The 25,392-nt window shown below is 37.9% G+C and overlaps 2 protein-coding genes across 4 annotated transcripts; one reads left to right on the top strand and one right to left on the bottom strand.

The window, feature by feature from the left end:
• Positions 1-427: 427 nt before the first annotated feature.
• pkn3 (protein kinase N3) lies at positions 428-22,355 on the bottom strand. 3 transcript variants are annotated; one of them, XM_056267371.1, is made up of 22 exons: positions 22,092-22,355; positions 19,501-19,777; positions 18,645-18,799; positions 16,487-16,616; positions 14,106-14,257; positions 9,829-10,045; positions 6,661-6,843; positions 6,261-6,370; positions 4,695-4,838; positions 4,497-4,572; positions 4,098-4,266; positions 3,877-3,979; positions 3,705-3,778; positions 3,461-3,530; positions 3,283-3,374; positions 2,663-2,839; positions 2,207-2,269; positions 1,919-1,995; positions 1,674-1,816; positions 981-1,088; positions 827-907; positions 428-744 (listed from the first exon to the last, which is right to left on the bottom strand). In XM_056267371.1, exons 1-22 carry the CDS (start codon positions 22,110-22,112, stop codon positions 544-546), a joined length of 2,823 nt encoding a protein of 940 aa, XP_056123346.1. In that variant the 5' UTR covers positions 22,113-22,355; the 3' UTR covers positions 428-543. The 3 variants fall into 3 exon arrangements, with proteins under 3 accessions (XP_056123346.1, XP_056123348.1, XP_056123347.1); XM_056267373.1 differs by lacking the exons at positions 19,501-19,777; positions 22,092-22,355 and adding an exon at positions 17,673-17,841 and having other exon boundaries at positions 18,645-18,764; XM_056267372.1 differs by lacking the exons at positions 18,645-18,799; positions 19,501-19,777; positions 22,092-22,355 and adding an exon at positions 17,673-18,246.
• A 638-nt stretch (positions 22,356-22,993) lies between these two features.
• iscub (iron-sulfur cluster assembly enzyme b) lies at positions 22,994-24,983 on the top strand. Its single transcript, XM_056267409.1, has 5 exons — positions 22,994-23,116; positions 23,598-23,711; positions 24,284-24,394; positions 24,559-24,637; positions 24,800-24,983. Exons 1-5 carry the CDS (start codon positions 23,021-23,023, stop codon positions 24,892-24,894), a joined length of 495 nt encoding a protein of 164 aa, XP_056123384.1. The 5' UTR covers positions 22,994-23,020; the 3' UTR covers positions 24,895-24,983.
• Positions 24,984-25,392: the final 409 nt, after the last annotated feature.

The following is a 25,392-nucleotide window of genomic DNA, read 5'->3' on the forward strand; positions in this document are numbered from 1 at the left end:
GTTACAGCCTGGAACTTAAGGAGCTTAAGATGTATCGCTCGGATGGATCAGCACTACATCAGAAATCTTTCAAAACGGCACAGCGTTCGGACAATTATTATCTGTTCAGAAACAGTGCAAGTATATTTTGGCATCATAGTTCATTGTAACAGGAAGACTTCTCATTATTTTAACAGCTGACTAAAAATAAGCATCTGCACACGATAAACAGTATAAGATCCCAAAAATAACATTAATATACGTTTATAACTGCATGTATAAATATCAGGGATGGTCGGAGCAGGTCTGAGCTTACTCACAGTGGTGGCCGCAAAGTTTTGGTCGGGGGTGATCACATGGTTTCCTCTTGGTTTTAAAGTCCAGTCTGGACAGTCTTTGGAGTTTAAGCACAAATTTGCAGCCAGTTTCACGGAAAAAGCGTACAGCTTCACTTGATTCGACTGCATAACTCAAGGGAGAGAATAATTGGATAAACAAGACAGAGAGAAAAGAAAGCAAAGATTTGATATGTCACAACCCCTTCCGAGTGTAATCGAGTGGAAGTCAGTGCAAAGCAGAGAAGTCAAAGTCTGCAAAGAACTCCTGCTGCTCGGCGGTGAGGAAGAACGGAGTCTGCGGAGGGGTCAGGACTGGCTTCAGGCGCGTGAACTCCTCGTCAAAGTTACTGACGTCTGCTGGTGCTTTAATGGACGGCAGGAACGGAGGTTTGGCTCTTTTGGCCAACAGGGCTTCCCAGTCCATGCCCTGTGGAGAGGAACGAGCCTTTTAAAAAGAACGTTTAAAAATAAGCTTCTCTAAGGTAGTCCAAACTATTAGTGACTGTCACCTGGAAAAACCTGTGTTTCTTCACTTCATTGGCATCTTGGTCTCCTGCTCCCAGTCGTTTTTCAGGGTTCTTCTGCAACAACTGCAATGAAAAGATACAGAGTCAGAGACTGAATTTCAATCTCAGTTCTTCTATTTAAGGGATGAGCTGTTACCTTTTGGACCACAGAGACCGACTCAGGGGACAAAAACCTGGGGTAGCGCACTTCATCGTTCACTATGCTGTCAAACACCTCCTCCTCATCATCACCGGGGAATGGAGACTGGAATAGAAAGGATACAAGTATACACTCAAACGTTTGGGGTTGTTTTTGAAACAAGTCTCCTCACCAAGGCTGCATTTATTTGATCAGAAATCAAAACCGTAATATTGTGAAACATTATCACAATTTAAAAAAACGTTTCTATTTTTTTTTTCAATGTAATTTATTCCTGTAACGCAAAGAGGAATTTTCACCATCATTACTCCAGTCTTCTTCAGCAATCATTCTAATATACTGATTTGATGCTCAAGAAACATTTCTTATTATTATCAATGTTGAAAACAGTTGTACTGCATAATATTATGGGGGGAAACTGTAATACATTTTTTAGGATGTATTGATGAAAAGAAGTTCAAAGGAACAGCATTTCTTTGAAATTGAAATGTTTGGTAACATTATAAATGCCTTTACTTTCACTTTAGATTAATTTAGTGTGCCCTTGCTGAATACATTTAATTAATTCAAAATACATTTTTTACTGCCCTTAAATTTTTTTAATATTTTTTTTTAAATACATAAACAACATTACAACACATGGCCAAGAGTTAGTGATGCTGTATTGTGAGTCTGAGGACCAGAACTGACCTCTCCCACTAGCATCTCATAGATGAGCACACCCAACCCCCACCAGTCCACTGCGCGGGTGTAAGTGCTGTCCGTCAAAACCTCCGGGGCCAGGAACTCTGGGGTTCCACAAAAGGTTGACGTACGATCGCCATGTCCCATACCTAATTGGAGGCAAGACTTTGGTGACTCTGCTCAAATAGTAATTTGAGATGAACAAAGAAAAACGTTTTCCACAGGACAAATTATATTATGTTTAAATATACCTTCTTTGCAAAGTCCAAAATCTGCAATTCTCACAAAGCCATCAGAATCCATTAACAGATTGTCCAGCTTTAGGTCCCTACAAAAAGGAAAGAGAGAAATCATACATGCATTATTATTCCATATATGCATATAATATGGGAATTTAGTAATAGTTGAATAATAAACTGAATTTCAATTTCAGTACTTCTAATTAAAGAGATGAGCAGTTACCTTTTGGACCACAGAGACCGACTAATAATAGTCGTAGTGTAGTTACCTATAGACAATAATAGTAATAGTGTAGTTACCTATAGACAATCCGGTTTTGGTGCAGAAACTCCAGGCCCAGTAATACACATGCAGAATAAAACCTGCCAGAAAAACCCTCGGTTTACAGTCACAGACAGATGAACGTGTCAATGCTAAAAATAACAATGCTAAAAATGTTCAGCGTGTGCGTCTGACTCAGAGAACATGTGAACAAGTGTGGCACTTATGTAAATGCTCTGTAATAAAACACACTGTGTGTGTGTGTTTGGGGGGGTACCTGGTAACCAAATGTCCCCACAAAGATAGTGATAGCAGAAACTAAACATACTAAATATGCAAGATAGCAGAAGCTAAACATACTAAATTATGTTTTTATGAAAATGTAAAAATGCAGAACGTTGAGTGAGGGCTGAGATTAGGGGATAGAATATACAGTTTGTGCAGCATAAAAATCATTATGTGGAAACCCAACGTATGTATGTGTGTGTGTTTACCTAGCCTGCCGTTCAGAGAAGATGTTATTGTGGATGTGGGTCATCAGGTCTCCTCCAGGTGAATATTCCATCACAAAGCACACATGGTCAGGTGTCTGGAAACACCCATATAGGTTCACCAAGAAAGGATGACGGGACACATTGATGGTCTCAAAAATCCTCTTTTCACACATTAAACTATAAAAAGAATAAAATGAATTCACAATATAATACAAGCCGAACACAGCTAAGGTGTCCACTAAATCAGAGCTTTAAAACATTTCAATTACAAGAACTTACAAAATAATGATACCCTTACAAGCATCCCCTTCCTAAAAATATAAGAGGCAGCTATATATTGTCATGTATATAGACCCATTTATACGGTGTAAAAAAAGGTGATCTCTTAAAGAAGTTTCCAGAATTATTGCCATTGTATTAAACAAATAAATACTATTTTTAGGCTTCATTTACTTTTGATTTTTTTTATCCTAATATAAAATACTACTTAAAATAAAAATGTAAATTTATTTGTATAGAACTTTGAACAATAAATCTCAAAAGACTACAAATTACCATATCCAATTCATGGTGCTATTTGCACAGGAAGACATTCCCGACACAGGGATACAGAACCTCACCTGTCCACTTCATCCCGGGTCACAACGTCCCCTTTCTTCAGAGCTTTGATGGCATATAGTTTCCCAGTTCTCTTGAACTCAGCCAGCAGGACCTTCAATGAAAGACAATAAGATATTGCGTCAACACCACCCCACAGAATCATCTGATTACAGTACAGAAGGACATCTGCAGTTTTACCTTTCCAAAGTGCCCTCTTCCTAAAACAGAAATGCAGTTGAAGTCCTCCATCTGCATCCCCTCTTTCCTCCTGTGAAACAGGATATATACAACATACAGTGAGGAATTGGGGAAAGAGAAAGAGACAATGTGAGAAGGGTTATATGTTGAAATTTGAGACTTAAGGTTAGGGATCTTCCAAAATCTTCCTTAATCTAAGATATGAGGAATAATAATAGCATTAATAAATAAAATATTGACTTACTGAGGTGTAGGCTGGGATGCAGGTCTGCCTTTGAGAACTTGCCGATCCTCACAGGAATTCACTCTGGTAGAAGTCTGGGAAACACGTCCCAAATCACAATTACAACTTTAACTTGACCAGAGCAATATATAGAACTACAAATTAAAAGCAAGTCTTTGTCCACAAAACGTACCCCAGAAAGTGATTCGTCAGTTGTAGGGTTCTTTGCCAAGAGGAGGCGCGGGGGCTTGGCAGGACGCTCCTCGCTGAAATTCAGTTTAACAACTGCTGAGTCTCTGTGATAAACAGCCACAACGCAGAAAGAGAATCACTTTCTACACTGATTAATGGACATATTTTCCACAAACAAATCTGACTCGACCAAAACCCCAGGGACACCTGTGCAAGTCTCACCCAGAGGGAGGGGGCGTGAACACAGATGGAGGGGACGTGGGTTCAGAGCCGGGCAGCGGAGGGCTCAGGGCGGTGATGGTGCTGTTGCAGGGGGGCAGCACACTCATCATCAGACGCCCCCAAGTGGCAAAGTTCATATTCATTTGCGCTGCCCGCAGGAAATTTTTCCCTGAGAAAAGCATTAAATCAGCTATTTAATATACAAATAACGACGCATTACTCTGAAACATCAATCGCTGAACTTCACAGCACTGCCTCTACATGTCATGTTAATAGCTCCATAATGTCACTCTTTATAGTTTTGAAAGCATTCAAGTGCTTATGAGAGAGATTATGACAATCACTTATACAGACCCTCTATGAGGACAATACTGGAGAAAATGTGTCAAGCAAGCACACCTTTTTCTTTTGGGAAAATCCGTTTCTGTCGTTGTAGTTTAGGATGCCGCTCAATGACAGGGTTAATGAATCTCACCTGAAACCAAACGGCACAATAAACAGCTGACTATATGCATTAAGCTCTAAACTGTACCAGACTCGGCTCCGTGTTTTAGCATGATTTGGCACTAGGATGAAGGTGTTGCGAGGTTCTCTTACCTCCGTGAACAGTGTGCCCTGTGGCTCTAGATAAAGACACATGCTGTGTCGCTGGTTGTCTAGGAAGTCTTCTAAACGCAGGAACTTTACGGCACACAGGGACCTCCAGTCTCGCCAGTACACTGCAATCTCCAGCTCCCGAGACTACAGGGGTCAGAGGTCACATGAGACGCAGAAAAAACACACACACACACACACACACACAGATATCAACTGTAGTTGTAGTTCAGTAAAAAGTAAATTTGGGAAATATTACAATTTAAAACAACTTTTCTATTTTAATATATTTTCAAATGTAATTTATTCCTGTGATAGCAAAGCTGAATTTTCAGCATCATTACTCCAGTATTTAGTGGCACATGATCCTTCAGAAACCATTCTCATATGCTGATTTAGTGGCCAGGAAACATTTCTTTTCATTATATTATCAATGCTGAAAATAGTTGTGCTGCTTACTATTTTTGTGGAAATGGGGATAAATTTTTTGGATTTGTTGATAAATAGAAAGTTTAAAAGAACAGCATTCATCTGAGATAGGAATTGTAACAGTATAAATGTCTACCGTCACTTTTGATCAATTCAATAAATACTTGCTGAATAAAAGAATTAAAAATAAATAAATAAATTCTCACAGACCCCCATTGAATGGTATTGGTAGTGCATGTTCACTGACATGGCAAAATAAAAATTATGGCAATTACAATGATTAAAACTGAAACATGCCTTTTAAAGGGATAGTTCATCCACAAATTATGTCATTTACTCACCCTCAAGTTGTTCCAAACCTGTATACATTTCTTTCTTCTGCTGAACACAAACGAAGATATTTTGAAAAATGTCAGTAACCAAACAGTTGATGGACTATGGAAGTCAATGAGGCCCATCAACTGTTTGGTTACCCATATTCTTCAAAATATGTTATTGTATGTTCAGCAGAAGAAAAAAATTCATACAGGTTTGGAACAACTTGAGTGTGAGTAAATGATGACATCATTTTCATTTTTGGGCACACTATCCCTTTAAGTATTGTACTATTAAAATAAGCATTTTGAGCTGTCCCCCCCCCCCCTCTATACCGATTGTTTCTAAAACAATCAAAACTGAAGCACAGCCTTTGAAAGAAAAACTGCAACAGTAATCCAGAAATAATGAAATAAGTTCTCATTTTCCGCCGGAAACGCTGAATCAGCTTGGAGACAGCTGCAGGCTGAATTGGCCAGTATTCAGGCTGAGTGTTTGTGTCCAAGGGGTGAGCAAAAGATTACAGTAATGTTGCGGGATTAGTTTGGATTACTCTGGAGGCGGCTGATTGCACTCTGGGAGAAAAGCTGCGTTAATGAAGGTGAGGAAAAGATTTCAGCCAATGCCATCACAGGCACTTTCCATAAAACAGACGTGGCAAGTGTTGCCTGGGATGACTGACAGTTATAAATTGCAAGCTGTAAAAGCACTCAGACCAGGAGTTTGTGATATCCATTAAGGGTGAGCTCCTTATCTGAATTCAAAACTCTTATTTATTTACTAGATATGTCTATGAAATATGCAGTAGAATTTGTTGGCACTGACCCGTTCGAGTTCAATGCTAAAGCTCTGATTCCAAGCCTCCTTACTCAGCGGCCGCCAATGTGTGCGACCAACTATCTTGTTATCCACCTTCAATACAGCACTGATCTCAGCTGAGAGAAAACACATAAAAAGAAAGAAAACAATTAAAGAAACATCTTACTGGGGGGGGGGGATAATACATAATACATAATTTAAAGTCACTTAAAAAATTAAGTAATTTGAATTCTAATGACTAAGTGAAAAAATGTCTATTAAATTCCATTCAGTCTGTTTATTTGAACTATTTTGAAGTCATTGGACAAGGTAGGAAAATACAGATTCCTTATGTCACTCTCAACAGCGAGATGGAGTTTACAGTGAAATCCATTATATTTCACTCTGCATCCCCTGAGATACTCACATGAGAGCTCGTCCGTCTTGGTGGTCTTGCCGTTGGTGCTGCGGGTGGAGAGACCAGTTCTCATCCTTAGTGATTTGGACTCAGAGGGACTTCCAGGGGCAGAGGACATGTTGCTTACCCGACAACGGCCTGGAACTGACTCCAGCAGGTCCTGACATCCCATCAACCTGACCTCCAGTCGCCCTGAAAACATGCATGCGGGTTTTACACAATACAGCAGCCATACGTATACATGACACATCAAAAAAACCAACCTGCACAAAAACAAAGATTAGCATACATTCCACTTTCATTGCCTCTATACTTGTGTACTTTGTACAATTATACCAATCAGAAGTGCAAATATGAATAAAATTGTTATGATACAAGCCCAATGGCAAATATAATTATGCATAAGTGGGTAATAAGAGGTCTGATAAGAGCCCTATCAGACCGAGCAAAGTGACCAGTACAGTTAAACAAGTCTCTTATGCACAACCAAGGCTCCATTTATTTGTATTAATAATACAGTAACTGCAATGTTGTGAAATATTATAATTTTGAATGACTGTTTTCTACTATAATATATTTTGAAATGCAATTTATTCCTGTAATGACAGCTGAATTTTCAGCATCATTACTCCAGTCTTCAGTGTCACATGGTCCTTCAGAAATTATTTTAATATGCTGATTCGGTGCTCAAGTAACATTTCTTATTATCAATGTTGAAAACAGCTGTGCTTCTTAATATTTTTGTGGAAAAATATTAAGAAGTTGTGTTCTTAATATATACAGTATATATATATATATATATATATATATATATATATATATATATATATATATATATATATATCCCTCTACTGCACGCATTATTATGCAATCATGGGAAAAAAATTTACAGTGTTTTTTTATATATAAAATAGACTCAAATTAACATTTCTTATTTTATTTTTATTTTTTTGGGAGGGGTACTTTTGGGTACGTTGCCATATGGCAACATTGTGCGACAATGGAACAGCCTGATGCGTTTTCTCCCAAAATGATATGAAATTCATAGATGATTACAGACCTGTCTTTTAGAAATGAAATTGTTTTTATTATTTAAAATGTTTTCAAGAGCTTTGTGTACAAAATATGAAACTAATTTTCAAAGTATTATTTCAACAATATTTACAAAACATCTGACGCAAACTCATAAGAACTGTTCAAGTGAAACTACTCAATGTGAAACGATTATTTCAACAACATTTACAAAACATCTGACGCAAACTCATAAGAACTGTTCAAGTGAAACTACTCGATGTGAAACGCCTTAAAGCAGTTGTTCTCTCCGTTAAAGGTGGGGTATGTGATTTTCTTTTTTGACCATTTTTTCAAAATCACTTGAAATCCTATTCCTAACCCACTTACAGCCACTGAGTTAGAAGCACTGACATGAAAATTAAAAAATTTAATCATCTGTGGAACGGGCAGGACTCGAAAAACTCCAGCCAATCATTTCCAAGACCACCTAGAATCATTGGACAGTAAGTGCGTCAATCAGACGGTCGTACCATACCCCCCTCCCCCCATGCCCCTCTTCGAATGGGTGGAGTCAGGGCCAGCGTTGGAGGAAAGAAGGTAGGACCTTTTGAGTTGTGTATTTTCAAAGTCTGCCGGCCGTTTTGCAAATCACATACCCCACCTTTGAGGCAGAGGTGCACCTTGCACTTAGAGCAAACCCCTCTGACGATGCCCTTGCAGCCAGGATTCTGGCACCTTCCTTTTGGTGCACCCATCTCTGGCCAGTGATCAAAGCGGTCAAGACGGATATATATTTTACTTTTATACTTTACTTTTACTTTACTTTATAAATATATACAAATATATATAAATATATGAGTATAATACAACCATCCAACTATATCAGTGCATCCATGCATTGTCATTCATACAAAGCTACTCTGCATTAGCATGGGCAAAATATTGTTCCATTACCGCACAATGTTGCCATATGGCAACATACCTATTTTATTAAATAAAAAGGTAATATAAGTATCAAAACAATGTGACAATGATTGAAAAAAGATTAGAACTTATCCCAGATGCTTGATGTATTTTTTTATTCCGAAGAAATATGAAAAAAATGAGGAAAATCTTCACATATACACGAGCACTTTTTCAGCAGCTGGAGTCATCAAAAGTGTGTGAAAAGAATGACGTTGCAAGGGTGTGTGTAGTGTCGTGATGTCATCAAAGCATATCATTGGTTACCACCGGGTTCTATTATGAATTTAAGATCAATCAGAGCTCATGTTTATTTTCAAATTTCAAGAAATGTCCAAAGAAAGGGTATGTTGCCATATGGCAACACTGTGCAGTAGAGGGATATACACAGTATATATATATATATATATATATATATATATATATATACACACTACCGTTCAAAAGTTTGGGGTCAGTGAGAATTTTATTTGTATTTTTTGGAGGAAAGAAATCAATACTTTTATTTATCAAGGACAGTAAAGACATTTATAATGTTACAAAAGATTCTATTTCAAACAAATGCTGTTCTTTTGAACTTCCTATTCATCAAAGAATCCTAAAAACAAAAAACAAAACAAAACTGTACAACTGACAGACCAACAACTGTTTCAACATTGATAATAATAATAAATGTTTCTTGAGCATCAAATCCTCATATTATACTGATTTGTGAAGGATCATTTGACACTGAAGACACTGACACTGGTGATGCTGAAAATTCAGCTTTGATCACAGGAATAAATTACACTTTACTATATATTCACACAGAAAACAGCTGATTTACACTGGAATAATATTTAATACTATAACTGATTTTTGTTGTATTTTTAATCAAATAAGCGCAGCCATGGTTAGCAGAAGAGAATTCTTTTAAAAGTATTTAAAATCGTACCGACCCCAAACTTTTGAACTTGAGAATACTTTTTGTGTGCAAAAAACAAACAAAAATAATGACTTTACATGAGTACTTAATGACAGAAGTTAAATTTTTGGGTGAACTAACCCTTTAATATGCTCACAGAAAGTAGTACAACAGGGCCTTCAGTCTCTAAAAGTAAAGACACTTTTCACTAATTTAAATATCGTGACATCACAGCTATATTTATCTTGACATCTTAACACCATAACCTTCCTGCTAACTTTCAACTGTGTCAATACCTGTCAGGCTGGATGGTTTGAAGAGTGAAGAGGACGCTGAAGACGAAGAGCGCAGGCGATCTCTATGCAACCCAACGACAGGCGAGGACCCCACTGTCAGCTCCTCTTTAATGGCAGCTCGTTTGGGATGGTCATGTGGAAGGTCTCCAAGCCGCTGCTCCAGAGACAAACGTAAAAGGTCCAGTTTCTGAGAGGACTCCTGCAAACGGGCCTGAGCCTGGACACAGAAAGACATGCTCAAAAATACAAAAGAGGCTCAGAGCTAACAGATATGAGCTACATTTATGAATGACAGTAGAGTGAAACAAGGCCACTGACAGTAACTATATAGACAGAGTATATATTATATTTCCTATATCAGGAACTCTAAAACTGGCTTTTTGAAGGTATGACAAGTGATACAAATTTATGTAATCGTTATCGTCCCAATAATAAATTCAGGCCGATATATTAAAGCCGATAAATAATGGATTATTTCCTTCAGCTGAGACACTTCAGATGCGTGCTGTTTGCCATGATGGTTGAATTTCAAAGTGATTCCAATCATATTTCAAGAGAAGGATAAGTGCAGTGTAGTGCAACATGTGCAGTGCAAATCTGTTATATAGGCTACATAAAATTCATTCAATTCATAAGAGTCACGTCACGTGTCATTATGAATACCACATTTACAGTCACATCCGTTACTGTAAACCTTTATTTTTGCATGATGCTGCATGCACGCCAGTAGGTGTCAGTTTACCATACATAAGTGTAACATTGGTCAGCGCAAGATAAACCAAAACTTAAGACAGTTGAGGAAGATCCATGGGAGGAGTATTTATTTGTTTGTGAGTTAGACGTTAACAAGTAATCAGAGTCTGATATTGATCTAAAATATAGATAGGCCTATAATATAATATGTGGTTAGTAGTTCTCATATGGTTTTAATATTTCGTCGTAATGGTCGTAATATTATGTAATAAGAAATAAAACTTTTTTTTTTTTACGGTGTGTGAACATGCATTCCTTCTTGAGATGCCAGAATTTGACTTGATGTAGGCACATTATAATAGACATCCAGTTTAATATAGTATCTACATAACTACATTATTGCATTGTGAAGAGCCAGTGTCAAGATCCATCACACTTTAGAATGGTTGGTGCCAGTTTTCATAATGCATTTCGGATTGGTAGGTGTCACTTTATAATGGTTTGGGGCATTTTATCTAATACTAGTTTACAATTATACCGGTATGAAATACATTAATAACTATGATTGGGACTCTCATATTACATAATACATAACATTATCATGAGAGTGTATCCACAACAGGAGTTACACATTCTGACTATGTAACTTAGTTCAAGTTTACTTGTGCTTTTGCATACATTAGTTGGAGTATATACTAATATTACGTTTGTTGAGTTTCGTTGAGTTAATTAACCCGCTAACAAAGCACTTAAGTTTCTTGGTGTTCATGCAACTCAAACAGCAATGCTGTTATTTGAAAAAGTACAATTCATTTTAGATGTTTCTTTTTTTCTTTTCTTTTTTTTACAAACTGATGCATTATTAATAATAACTAGAACTTTTATTTCTCTCATATTATTATTTTTTATCAACAATAAAATTATTTAATTATTGTTTGTGCATAGGCTATTCCATTTTATTTAACCATGGCACGTGCATTTGGATTCTTTATACTCAAGTAATATACGTGTTTGCATTATTTTGGCATGATTTTATTTCTTTGTGAGGCAATACTTTTTTGATAAACAAAGTTGGCCATAGGAGTGTAAAATTAAAACTGGTTCAAACTAGGCTACTGTACTGTATATGTTTGATTTATGTTAAAGTTCTTAGGACATCTCTTTTAATCATGAGACATTTGTTTTTGTAATCAGGCTTCTCAGATGTACATTTAGATGTATCTGCGTTATATGAATTATCGGTTATCGTATCGTATCTTCATATCAGGGCATCCTTAGTTATGACTGGACAGGGAAGGATTGTAACCTGTTTTAATACAAGCTAAGTGATTGAAAATGCTTCTGGTCTTCAAAATGCAAAGTGTAAATCGAAAAAAAGAAAAGAAAAGAAAAGAAAAAAAAGATTTGTGAGGCCATTTCAGCAGCAGGTTATCTCTGAGCAACGTTAGAGCGCAAATTTCTCATTCTATCACTCACAGTAGACTCTGTCTTGTCTGTCTTAGTGACAAATCATGTGCTGGGTGTGCTACTTCAAGGTCAAACATGCATGGCTGAGCAACACTGCAGGTACACGCTCAATTCTCAGGAGTGAATCAAAATACTTCCAAAAACCACTTACAGGTTTATCACTGTTACTAATTCACATGCATAGATGTTAGCCAATACATCTCATTATTTAAAGTCCCCCTGTTATGCTTTTTTGGATATTACCTTGTTGTCAACATGTTAAGAACACGCGGTTTTCTGCGCTGCGTGCGAAAGCAGCGCAGAAAATACACTTTACATGCACTTCCAAAGGATGAGGATTCAGGCTCAAGTTGATACGGTAAAACCTGACGCCATCGTTACTGTTCGTGTCACTGAGAAAGAGTCGGCTCTCAGAAAGTAGGAGTTTAGAGAGACCGAATCCTTGATCTACCGTTTAGGAAACTTTAAAATGCACTTTACACTTTACATGCACTTCCAAAGGATGAGGATTCAGGCTCAAGTTGATACGGTAAAACCTGACGCCATCGTTACTGTTCGTGTCACTGAGAAAGAGTCGGCTCTCGGAAAGTAGGAGTTTAGAGAGACCGAATCCTTGATCTACCGTTTAGGAAACTTTAAAATGGCACAATAGGGGCACATTAACTAGGGATGTGCAATATCACAGTGAATGTCTGCACAATCTGCCTTTAAAAAAAGAGATTGTAGTATCATGCTATCAGATGCAGTTCTGGCGCCCCTGTCCCAACATACAGTACAACATGATGTACATTCACATCATGTTTAGAAACGCAGCAATAGGGTTACGCCCATGTGAAATTGCAGTTCTTCACTATCACAAAAGTTTATTATTTGCATGGATTTTAAAGCCTTACCAGTTCAACTTTATATTCACAGACTGTTCTGACATAGCTTTCTGAGCGAATACACACTGTCACACAATGCAAGTATGGAACTAAGTTCTCTTTCGAGTCTTATTGCGCTAGCCTTAAACTGTCAAATACACACAAGGTTACACACAAACACAGTTGTTTATATCTTAAGTGAATGTTAACAGTTCGATTACATGTCAGTATATTATGATACTCATTTGTATCAATTTAATTCATTACATTTATATAGCGCTTTTCTTGGCACTCAAAGCGCTTTACATAGAAGGGGGAATCTCCTCAACCACCACCAATGTGCAGCATCCACCTGGATGATGCGACGGCAGCCATATTGCGCCAGAACGCCCACCACACACCAGCTTACTGGTGGAGAGGAGACATAGTGATGAAGCCAATTGGTATATATATATATGGGGATGATTAGGAGGCCATGATGGACAGATGCCACTGGGCAAATTTGGCCAGGATGCCGGGGTTAGCCGCGGTCTTTCGAAAGACATCCTGGGATTTTTTGTGACCACAGAGAGTCAGGGCCTCAGTTTAACGTCTCATCCGAAGGACGGAATCAGTACTGCTGCTGTCTGTGTCATTAATGGAAAACCACTCACTGCTCTTGACTGAGTAACTTTAGTAGCATTAATAAGAATCAGTGTAGGGGTGGGCAATATGACCAAAATCTTATATCACAATATGAGTAATTTTATTTCACGATAACGATATATATATCACAATATAGTTATTTTTGCTTTAAATAAGGTTATGACATCAAAATGTTTGATACCATCGAAATTCTTGCCACTTTTTTAATATAAAAAACTAATACTAGCCTAAGTTTAAAAAAAAAACCCTCAAACTTACTGAAGACAAGTAAAGTGATAAAGAAAGAACAATGAAACGAATTACAAGCATATAGGAAAAACTACAATAGAACAAAGACACAAATGAAATAGACCATTCAACTCCAATGGGTTTTTAGTTCACAACATTCTACAAAATATCTTCTTTTTATATTCCACAGAAGAAGACAGTCATACAGGTTTGGAACCACATGAGGGTGAGAAAATGACAGATTTTTCATTTTTGGGAATTTTTATCTCTTTAACAGTGGAACCGTCTATTGTTCCCTGACAGTAAGTGCATTCAGAATGAGTCATGCATGCGTGTTGGTTACTGAAAAGCCTTTACGTCAAGTCCAATATATACAATTACCTCTGCTAGAGCACGTCGGTCCTGCACTTTGCGTACTCCAAGCTGCTTGACCACGTTTTTGGCACCTTCTGCCACAGCTGCCTCAATCTTCAGATGGTGCCTGAGCTCCTCCACCCGCAAATCAAGCGGACTAATAGTTTCAGATGGGCGACCTGCACAAAAACAAGTGTATAAACCAGCGGCCCCCCCCCCCAAAAAATAAATAAATAAAAATATTATTATTAAATATTAAAAATTAAATATATATATATATATATATATCCCCATAAGAAATAATAGTGAATAACCATTCAGCAACTTGCATTACTGTTTTACAATTCACAGACAAAATTAATTTCAAACATTTCACAAAATAATAAATGTTTATTGTTTAACAGATAATAAACGTGTATTTAATCACAAAAACCAAGTATTTAATTTAAAATGTGCAGTGAAATTAACAATTAATTTCTGTATAAAACAAGAGCAAAAACATATTGTTAATGCATTCTAATTAGGTCTGTTTTATGCACCAAGTAACACCAAATCAACACTAGAACTATCACAACATGACAAAAGTATATCACCCACTTTATAATCAACAGTGTAGACAGCATCTATTAAAAAGGGAAACACTGAATTCAGTCGTGTCATGCCACTAGCTTCCTTCCAATGCATCTGGTAAACCACACCCAATGAAAACCACACCCAAAGTCAATACTAAAAGGTTACCCCAATCCAAAATTGACATTTAAGCTTAAGTTCAAAATATATATTAATAGATAGAGCCGATCCTCCCAATACGCACACTACGCAAGTTGCGTAGGGCCCCGCAAATAACTCAAGGCCCCGCCTCCCCCTCGTGTCAAAGCGTGTCAATCAAAGTTTACAACATCGATGAGATAATTAAGCGGGACTATCCTTGTGGTTATGAAAAGAGAGACTGAGAAAAACACCATGTGAGTGAATTGAAAGCGCGTATCTATACCACGAATTTAATTTCTCGTGCCATTTATACGGCAAAAATAGTTTTTGCGTGCATATGATAGGCCTACGCAGTTTTCGCGTGCATATGATACGGACTTTTTGCCGTGTAATATGCACGCACTCCACACCCCTAATCCTACCCAAGAGATTTACAGTACATAGCATATGCACGCAAAAAACATTTTTGGCGTATAAATAGCACAAGAAATTAAATTCGTGTTATAGATACGCACTTTCATGAGACTACGTTTGATAATACAAAGGCCAACGGTGTTTGTTTATAAACTGCAGCTCGGAAAAGATAACCACGTCGCGCGTATGCGTATTATTCATATGCGAGTGCACGAAATGAAACGCACACTTTCCAGTAAAACATCTATTGGGGACTGGTAACTGGTACCAGTACCAGTACCAAGTCAGTTTAGTTACAACTCTGCAATAAAGCAAGATGGAAAGCAATCCCAAGCAAGGAATGACATTGACTATATTGCATTTAAAATGTTGATTGGCTGGACATACTGGTCAATATGGATGCACATCCCTCAGTAAATAATAAACATCTCAAACATTGACTATATTGCATTTAAAATGTTGATTGGCTGGACATACTGGTCAATATGGATGCACATCCCTCAGTAAATAATAACCATCTCAATTATTGCTTTTATCATTTAAAACACAGTGACATGCAATGGCAAGCCATTTTAGCTTTTATTAATTCACAGGATGCATTTTTGATATCAATAACTAAATTTGTACTATTTAAAATGTGAATTATTGATATTAATATAAAATATGTCTATTTCTGATATCAGGAATTACATTTTCATTAGTACTAACTAAACGAGGAAGGATTGTAGTGGGAGAACTGGGGTGTCAGGTGTGACTGTGTGGCTATGGCAAATGGTTTACATGGCTCATGGGTCAGGAGGGCCCCTTAACAGATTTTTGCTTAGGGCCCCAGGGAGGACAGGATCGGCTCTGTAGAGAAAAATAGATCCAATTCTTTCAAAGCAACTCATCTAATAAGATGGGTGATGATGCTGCTGTATTGTTGATGTCAAGGCTGTGATGTCTGTCTGAATGCTTGAGGAGATTTGGCTCAACACACACACTGTACCCTTGGCAACCTGTTCCCTTTTTGATTATTATTTTGAGAATTTGGTTTGCATTGCAAGTTTAAAGATCAATGTCATTGTAAGAATAACTTTTTTCAAGAAACTTGCGACCCTCCTGTAACACACTTTGGGAAACTCTGCCATAGACTATGATTTTGTTCATCCTGAAAACCGTTTTAGTGCTGTATCTTGGCTGTATAGGGGTCAATGTCCTATGAGGGCACATTTTGCTTGAAAAATCCATAATAATCATAATTTCGTACATGTATTCTTTACTGATTGAAAATGTTTGTTTACCCTCTGGCTGTGTGGTCTCCCGCTCTCCTTCTCTGGCCTGGGTGACTTTGACAATCTGCATGCGAAGGAGCTCGATTTTCGTCTTGCTATCCTGCAGCATCTGCTGGGCAGTGGACAACATCTTCCGATCCTGGGGAGTGACAAGAGAAACAATAGATCAATAAGTAAATCTTGCAACTGCATTATAACAAATGGTAAAGACACTGTCAGAGAAAAAACAACAACATAAATAGGCAGGGACCACAAAGAAAGAAATACGAAGAAATCCAAGATAAACATCATGTTTCCCACATATTTTGACCAATTAAATTTCATGATTTTTTCCATTAATTTTCCAGTTTATTATCATTATGATGATCTTTTTTTTAATAGATTTAGATTTATTATTTATTATTACAACACCAATGTTTCCAAAAATACATTACAGCCAATGAATATCTATCCCTTTCTAGCCAATGAAATACTTTATAGCAGAATATAACTGTAAAATATGTATTCACTACAGAAATTGATATGACTTTTACAGGACCGAAAATGTCCTGATATTTCCAGGGAATGTGTTTTCCATGACCGTGGGAACCCTGTAATAATATGCAGCCACAACAGCATTTATATGTCCCAAAACACTGTATGTAAACACTGTCAAAAAATGTGTTATGTTTGTTCGAACATCCCAACCAGCCTGAAACAGAAACAAAAGGGGAGTGTTTGAGAAACCAGACATATTTTTGCCATTCCATTTGATGATTATTACTTTATTAGCAGGCACACACACACACAAAAAACACACACTACAGCTGAGCTTCCCCAATATAAGAAATTCCCATGAAGACCAGCGGGCCAAAAGTCCAGCAGTCTTCATTAAACTCTTTTCTTACTCATCATGAGAAGCAGCCAGGTGTACACCACACCCAAACATACTCAAATATCAAACACTGACTGTGCAATTTTCGCCCCAGAGCTTTAGGAGCAGTGACGTTAGAGTCATAAAAGCGCAACAGAGCTATATATCCTGAAATGCAGCAGCTACATTATGCAAATGAAAGAGACACACTGACTGATTGCGATGCCCAAAACAGCCTCGTACAGCCCCAGTGTAAACAATGTTGCAACATGAAACATGTGACCTTCTCTGAAACCTGCAGAAAAGACCCATTCAAGAGGTAAAGGAAGAACGAAACCATACCGTCCATAGCGCTCTCCCCCTCTCAATGCAGCTCAAGAGGTCATCTGTCATGTTTTGTGAACTTTCAGATGGCTGGTTGACATCCCCTTGCTCTTCTTTGACCCCCATCAGACGTTCCCTCCTGATGTGTTTTTCTCTCCATCCTCAAAACTGCTCATGTCAGTTTATCCTGTATAGCAGACACTGAGCCTTAGACATAGCAGATCAAGGATCAGTATCCGGGAAGCCTCCATTCTTTCTTCTTATTGTTCTACTGTCCTTGCATCTCGCTCGCTCACTCACCACTCCTCCTCCCTCCCTCCCCTTTTTACATTTTTTCTTTCAGCCTCTCTCTCTCTCTCTCTCTCTCTCTCACTCCGTTTAGAAATCTCCTTCCACAGGAGTTAGCCACCTCTAACTGCTGCTGCTGCCGTGCCCTGCCTGGCTGGCCCAAACCCGAATGCTTCGGCATTGGTCGGCACAAAGTCACATGGGCTGCTCCTGTCGCCAGGCCTAGGACCGGAGAAACCGATTCAGTACCAGCAAGCTCTTCCATTTCAGACTCAAAGAGAGGATGTTTTAGTGTGCGACTCAGTGTCTGAGCGTGTGTGTGTGTGAGATCAAGGCCCGGTACTTAAGCTATTTGAATCCAGTACAGACATAAATCACAGAGCTGCCAGCACACAGTGTTCTCAGCCAGACGCTGCAGCATTATTGAAGCCCTGTCTGATATAAATGCACAGACTCAAAGAATAAGTGGCAAATACACTCACGGCTAGCTAGAGGTCATGAGACTATCACTCTAAAAGGGCTATAAAGAATGGGGAGCAGGGGGAGGGGACTTGGGACCTCCTTTGTGTGCATATTATCATATTTCATAGCATTTTGGCAGCGACCCAAACTGATTTAAATACACACAGATGAGTGGAAGGCGAGTTAATCATCTCCAAGATGCACAGGAGATAAAAAGGGACCATGAGGGGAAATCCTCACCTTGACAGAACTGTTGGCGTAAGTCTGGATGATGTTCTCAGCTCCTTGTTTTACTTTGAGCTCCATGGTAAGCTGTTTTTTCAAAGTACGGACACGGCTGCCCAAGGGTGACGTGACCTCTTCCCAATGGCAAGGGTCTGGAGAGGTGGCATCATCTGAGAAAACAAAGAGTTTTCATAGATTTATTATATAATGAAAAGCAAATGAGACAAAGACAAAAAGTTCTGCACTTTATAAAGACATAAATGCGATTCGGTTAGCCTTTTTCCTGATATTCAAATTTGTTCAAAGGGTGGTAAAAACTAAAAGGCCACAACTTTTATAAAAAAATAAAAAACAGTCTACAATACCATTCGAAAGTTTGGGGTCAGTAATTTTTTTAAAATAAGAAATCAATACTTTTATTCAGCAAGGACACATTAAATTGATCAAAACAGCATTGATCTTTACAGTAAAGATATTGATCATGTTAAAAAATATTTCTATTTAAAAAAAAAGTTTATTCATCCAAGAACCTTGCAAAAAATGTATTGCGGTTTCTACAAAAATATTAAGCAGCACAATTGTTTTCAACATTGATAATAAGAATGTTCTTGAACACCAAATCAGCAAATTGTGATACTGAAGAGACTGGAGTAATGGCTGCTGAAAATTCAGCTTTGCTATTGCAGGAATAAATTGCATTTGAAAAGTTATTTCAAATTGTAATAATATTTCACAAGACTGAATAGGGGGAAAAATAGGGTGGAAACCTGATCAGTTCAATCAGTTTAATCTACAACATTTAAAATAAATATGTAAATGATTAAAACTCACTATATAACGTCAAAGGCCGATCACACCCTCCAGCTCTCACCTGACACAGTCTCTTTCTGTGTGGCCATAGAACGTGCATTCAGCTCCTGGAGCTCCCAGTGGAGCTGCTCGAGTTTGCGGCTGGAGGCTCTAAGCTGACCGTCCACATCGGCAGCATTCTTGCGGTTGGTCACCGCCCGTCGCAGTCGCTCAGCCGCCTCTTTGATTTTCAGTTCCCGCTGGATCTCCTGCCGGAGAAGGGCAATGGCATCCTCTACACGCTGCTGGAACTCAGGGTCCATGAGGTCACCTTCAGCCAGACCCCGCAGACAGCTGCTCTGTGGTGTTCAAGTGACATTGAGAAAAAAGCAGTATAAAAAAAGTCAACATGCTTGCTCGTTTATGTCAGCCTTTTTGATAAAACATAATGAGATCTGCGTATCAGCTCAAGTAAGGCAAGCATCTGAGATGCTGTTAAAAAGGTTAAGTAAACATATAATTTTATGTGTGAAGGTGATATTATTGATATATCGATATAAAGTAGACTTACTATGAGCAAGGTTGGATAGGGTGAAAATAAGGTCACTTACTGATATAAGCTGTTACACCATAAACGCAAAAACACATATCTAATAAATACTCGCAGACACTTACATATTTTCAAACTGCAGTGGTCGGAAAGAGCTAAATGAAAGGAAGAAACCTAAATTTTTCTACATAATATAGTAATGCATATTTTCTGAACAAGCCATTCATACTGCATCTCACTTCGAAACACATAGACGGCAGTGTTTCACACATTCTGACTGTCTCCGAAAGAAAAATCGAATCAATTTACATTAGAGGCTGACATTTTTTCGGGAATCCCACGGGTCACGGGATTCCCGTGGGATTCCTGCAGGATGGGAGTCATCTTTGCTATTAATCACGGGATTTGGACGGTACAGGATAAATGGTTAACGGGAGCAGACGGGAGCGGGAATCAACCAATAGCAAAGACGACAAAAAAAGAAAAAAGTAAATGCACCATTTTGTAGTTTCCTTTTAATACGCCTACAATGTAACGCAATTAAAAAATAACTACACGACCCAGCCGTCCCAGAAGCCATCAGTGCTTTTTGTCAAGGCTTACCGCCGGAATTCAAAGAGCAGTGATGGAGGGAGCTAACAGCCGCGGAGAAGTCGATGTGGCAAAAAATTATTTACAGTGCAAAGTCAGAAGTAATGACATGTCTATTAAGTTCACAGAACTGGTCGGAAAGTCTGAAATATTAATTAAGTTTATGAGAGTAGAATGTGACGGTGATAGCACGATGTACGCTGCTTGTAAGACATGCTTAGTCTTAGTCAAGTACGCAAGTGATTCAGGGACGAGCGGTCTGAAGAGGCACACTTGCAAGGCAAATTCGGGAAAGAATCAGCCAAGCATCGCTTCGTTCATCAAGCGAAAATTGCCGTCAGGTGTCAAGTAAGTAAGTAAGTTTTTAACATGTAATTTAAAAAAAACTATAAATGTAAACTATAAATGTATTGTTTACTCAACAATAAATGAGTAAAATGCAGCTTTATGTGCTGTTTGGGTTTATTAAACTATTGTAGACATGGTGTGAACCATGTACTGTTTTTCTTTTATTTGCTATCTTCCATTTTCTGGAGAAAATCTAGAAACAGGGGCTCAGCAGCTGGTCTAAAACAGGATGGAGAGCAGATTAAATCAAATTCTATGTATTAACTAAGCACTAATTGAAGAAAAAAAAATATGGGAGCGGTACAGGAGCGGGAGTCAGTTTAAACAGGAGCGGGATGGGAGTGGGAGTCAATTTACCAGGAGCGGGATGGGATGGGATTATTTTTTAAACTTTGGTCTGGGAGTGGGACGGGACAAGATTTCTTTCTATGGGAGTGGGACGGGACAGGAGTGAAAATCCACTCCCGTGTCATCCTCTAATTTACATAGAGTAGACATGATGTCGTCCCCATAATTCAGTTTAATAATAGAAGTATTCAACAAATTGTCCAGTATAGTTGGTCTAATACATCCATCGGGACTTTCCTAACAGCAGTAAATCTGGAAAAACAGGCAAAGTGCATTTCAAAATAAAGAGACACTGTCATTAACCACTGTCACAAAATAACCATTTCAGCTAGGCTACTTTAAATCACAAAAGACTTAAAAGTGACTAACGTTAGTTTTTTCATCCACACATAACTTCAGTTACATTTATGCCTCTGGTGAAGGACACAAGAGGAAGCCAGTCCTGTCAAACTCGTTCAACCTGAAAATCTTTAGTGATATTTAATTGTTTGGACATTACCTTGTCCAAAAACTACCATATATAAAGCAACATAATAGAATGAGGCAGATCTAATTGTTTACTAAATCAGACATTTATATTTTACACTAGTTTCGCTATTAATAAAAAAAAAATGCTTGTGGGTGACTTGTGAGTAATTCGGTTGCATTAACGTTACTCGATCAAAAACATTGGGACTCACCCATAATGTAAACATGAGCGTCTGAACGAACTTTAACGATCTGACCGCTTTATTTTATGACTTATTTGATCTTCAGACAGTAACACTTACTTCTCCGTTTCTCCGCTGTATCAATAAGCCTGTCTAATCAATAAGACTATCTAATTTGTTTCTTACCTGTAGCGTCACGCCCGACATTGTGAAAGAGAGTCCGACACGCGCAGACAGACACTGATGCTGCTCGGACTAACCGACTCTTCGCTCGAGCTCTCGGCTGGCTCTGGCTCACGCGGTGCCTGATTGAATGACACTAGAAACCATATCCAGACTTCCAAGTGAATCTGAGAGAGCTCAAACAAAAAAGACATTCAAAGGGAATAAAAAGTGTTGTGCTGTTGTGTGCTGGAAGAAGATACAGGTGGCTGACTGTCAGCTGGGAGGCTAGACCATGGGCTAGACGGCTCTCAAATTACCGGTAGTTTTTTTTTTAATGGAAGTTGCATTGCCTTTCCCATTTCCTGAGGTTTGAAAAATCCTCGCCGCCTCCCTTTTCAATGATTGGCTGGCAGCGCTGTCAGTCACAAGCGTTGCACTGAAGTCATTTGGTGCAGAGACCAATAGCACACACTACTAACTTACTACAAATCCTACTATTATTCATATGAAATAAATATTTTTATATACACAATAAATGCACCACGGAATCTGCAAAGTTTCAACAAAGGCATTAGCATAAAAGTAAAAAAAATATACTGTATTGCTCTACAAAACAACAATTTTTGAGTTTATCAGTTTCGATTTATTAAAATTCTTATATGGTCGCTGTCATCTTTATTCACTGTATGGGGGTAAACTTTTTAACTTTAATGCCTACATATTTATATTAAAAACGTATAAACTGTGCAAGTTGAATAAGAACAATACATGGTATGCAATAATAATAATAAAAGGTATATAAAGGCATGTAAATAATAAAGGTTTAAAACTAATGTGTGCATAAAATTTCAGGCTCCACTTGTCTCATATCTCGCGATGGTTGAAAAGTACGAGATTCAACGGCGTATAAATCCGCTATTTGAGTTCTCAAGTGCGTCATTCTAGATATCATGGCGGCTTTGCTGGCGAAGAAATGCGCGTCTCCGCTATTTCTCAAAACGCTTTCAGCTCCACATTTGAGGATGCAATCTGGGTATCACATAAAGGTAAGATAGCATGACTCATGTCAATCGACTACGTTTTCTGCTTTGTTGTAGTTCAAGTGGCTTTCTGTGAGGTTGTGACATCCCTTGATACGTAATGACAGTAATTGGCACAGTACTATCAACACTAAAATAGGACATAGCATGTTTCGCATGGTTTCGTTTTAATGCTTTAAGTCTTTATGCTTTGTGTCATATCACATTTGTATAAGCTGAATAATTAAAGGATTTACTTGTTTCTTTGAGCCCAGGACTTCTGTAACACAACATCTTTTGAAAGCATCACTAAGACTTTTTTATTTTACAAATGACAACTTTTTAATTTGACGGATAACTGAGTACAAAACTAACTAGTTAATAAATTTGGGGGCCATTGAAGATCAGTATGGTCGTTTATTTGTCTTGTACGCACTGACACATGATACTGACTTTGAACCAAATAACTCAATTGGCCCCTCCCCTAAAATGTATTTTTGTTTTAAAGGTTGTGGACCACTATGAGAACCCAAGAAATGTAGGATCTTTGGATAAAAATGCCAAAAATGTGGGCACAGGGTTGGTTGGCGCCCCTGCATGTGGAGATGTGATGAAACTGCAGGTAATCCTCTCTAGCTTGTGAATGACTGCTTTGTTCATCCTAAATAATACATTTGTTCAGTGACTGGGTATGTTTACTACTGTAGGGTTATTGACTGTCATTTATCATTATTTAAGTAGGTGAATCTTTCAGGATTCTCCATAACATGTCTGAAGCTTTGAATTGGATTGGGATGAATCTGCATTAAAGAATTATTTATAAAACAATCAACAAACAATCCAAAATTTAAAACGTTTATACAAACTCATATAGTCAACAAATAACCAATTATCTATGTAAACACTAAATAAATTAGTTATTGATCATACGATTCTGTTGTATTTAATCCAATTTTTATAGCAGTATTTAATTTTCTCATTACTGATTTTTTTTTTCTTCATATGAAGTTGAACTCTCTTTATCTCCCAAAATTAAACAAATGATCTAGTTTTTATTTTATTTTTAAAACTATTCATTACAGAGACAGTCTGTGGTTCATTCCCAAATACTGCTGATGGAAACTCCTTTCATGCCACCCTGCACAGCACACAGTGGTTATTTATTCTTCAGTGTACTGTTTTTCTCTCACCTAGATTGAGGTGAATGAGGCTGGGAAGATTGTGGATGCCAAGTTCAAAACCTTTGGCTGTGGCTCTGCTATTGCTTCCAGTTCCTTGGCAACTGAGTGGGTGAAAGGCAAATCTGTAAGCAAAAATAGTCACATTTGCTAGTTACACTTCTTATCGCTTTGGCTTGAATGTTTATCCTTTTTTCCAATCTGTATTGTAACAAAGCTTGATTGATTGTAACTGAACATTTTTGTCTTAAATAGTGATATCAAACCTAAAAATGATCTTCATTTGTACAGGTTGATGAGGCCCTCAAGATAAAAAACACTCAGATTGCTAAGGAGCTTCGCCTTCCACCAGTCAAACTGCATTGCTCAAGTAAGATTTCTGATTCATCGGTGCTTGTACAATATTTTCTAGCATTGTATTTGGTGCTCAGGTTGACGTTAACAGTTAACATTTATATGTGTAATACAAATCTTAATTGTATGTTCAAGATGTTTCTGTTCTATTACTGACCTGGTTCTCTGTGCTTTGCAGTGCTGGCAGAGGATGCCATTAAAGCAGCTTTGGCAGACTATCGTCTGAAACAGGAAGGTGAACAGGGTGACCAGATCGCCGTGTCCCGCAACTAGGAGGTGCACTTGATCCTCTAAATCAGTGGTTCTCAACTGGTTCTTCACAACCAAATGGGGTTTCAGGTCTGTTCTGACTGGATTGCGGGCAGCAGAAAAATATTGTTAAATGTTGACGTGGAAGAGAATAATGCATTTTATTTCTTCCATTATGCAAAGAAATTGATTTTACATATTGTTTGGTCTACACAGATTATGGTAATTTGAATAAATCTCAGGGTTTGGGTCACCATTTGATGCCCAATGTAAACCATAGACTGTAAAAGAATGATGTAAACTCTAGGTCTTGAAACCATACCAGTTGAGAACCACTGCTCTAAATCCTCCTTATGAGTTTAGACCAAAGCTCTCCAACTCTTGCACTATAGCCAGTCTTTTAAACGCACAATGTAAAAGCACTGACCTATAGACTGTTACTATGTCCAAGCCATATTTGTTTAGATATGATGTTCGATATGTAATAGTGGTTTCACTTGCTAGCTGAATGCGCACAAATCT

The sequence above is a fragment of the Rhinichthys klamathensis genome, unplaced genomic scaffold (genome assembly GCF_029890125.1).
Source record: "Rhinichthys klamathensis goyatoka isolate OS25496 unplaced genomic scaffold, OSU_Roscu_1.1 h1tg000259l_1, whole genome shotgun sequence".
Taxonomy (NCBI): domain Eukaryota; kingdom Metazoa; phylum Chordata; class Actinopteri; order Cypriniformes; family Leuciscidae; genus Rhinichthys; species Rhinichthys klamathensis.

Coding starts and splice junctions, on each gene's coding strand:
- pkn3 (XM_056267371.1), bottom strand. CDS start 22,112: ATGTCGGGCGTGACGCTACAG. Junction 19,778..22,091: donor TGTCGGGCGTGACGCTACAG/GTAAGAAACAAA, acceptor TGAACACCACAG/AGCAGCTGTCTGCGGGGTCT. Junction 3,980..4,097: donor TTCACGCCCCCTCCCTCTGG/GTGAGACTTGCA, acceptor TGTTTATCACAG/AGACTCAGCAGTTGTTAAAC.
- iscub (XM_056267409.1), top strand. CDS start 23,021: ATGGCGGCTTTGCTGGCGAAGAAATGCGCGTCTCCGCTATTTCTCAAA. Junction 23,712..24,283: donor GAGATGTGATGAAACTGCAG/GTAATCCTCTCT, acceptor TCTCTCACCTAG/ATTGAGGTGAATGAGGCTGG. Junction 24,395..24,558: donor AGTGGGTGAAAGGCAAATCT/GTAAGCAAAAAT, acceptor TCATTTGTACAG/GTTGATGAGGCCCTCAAGAT.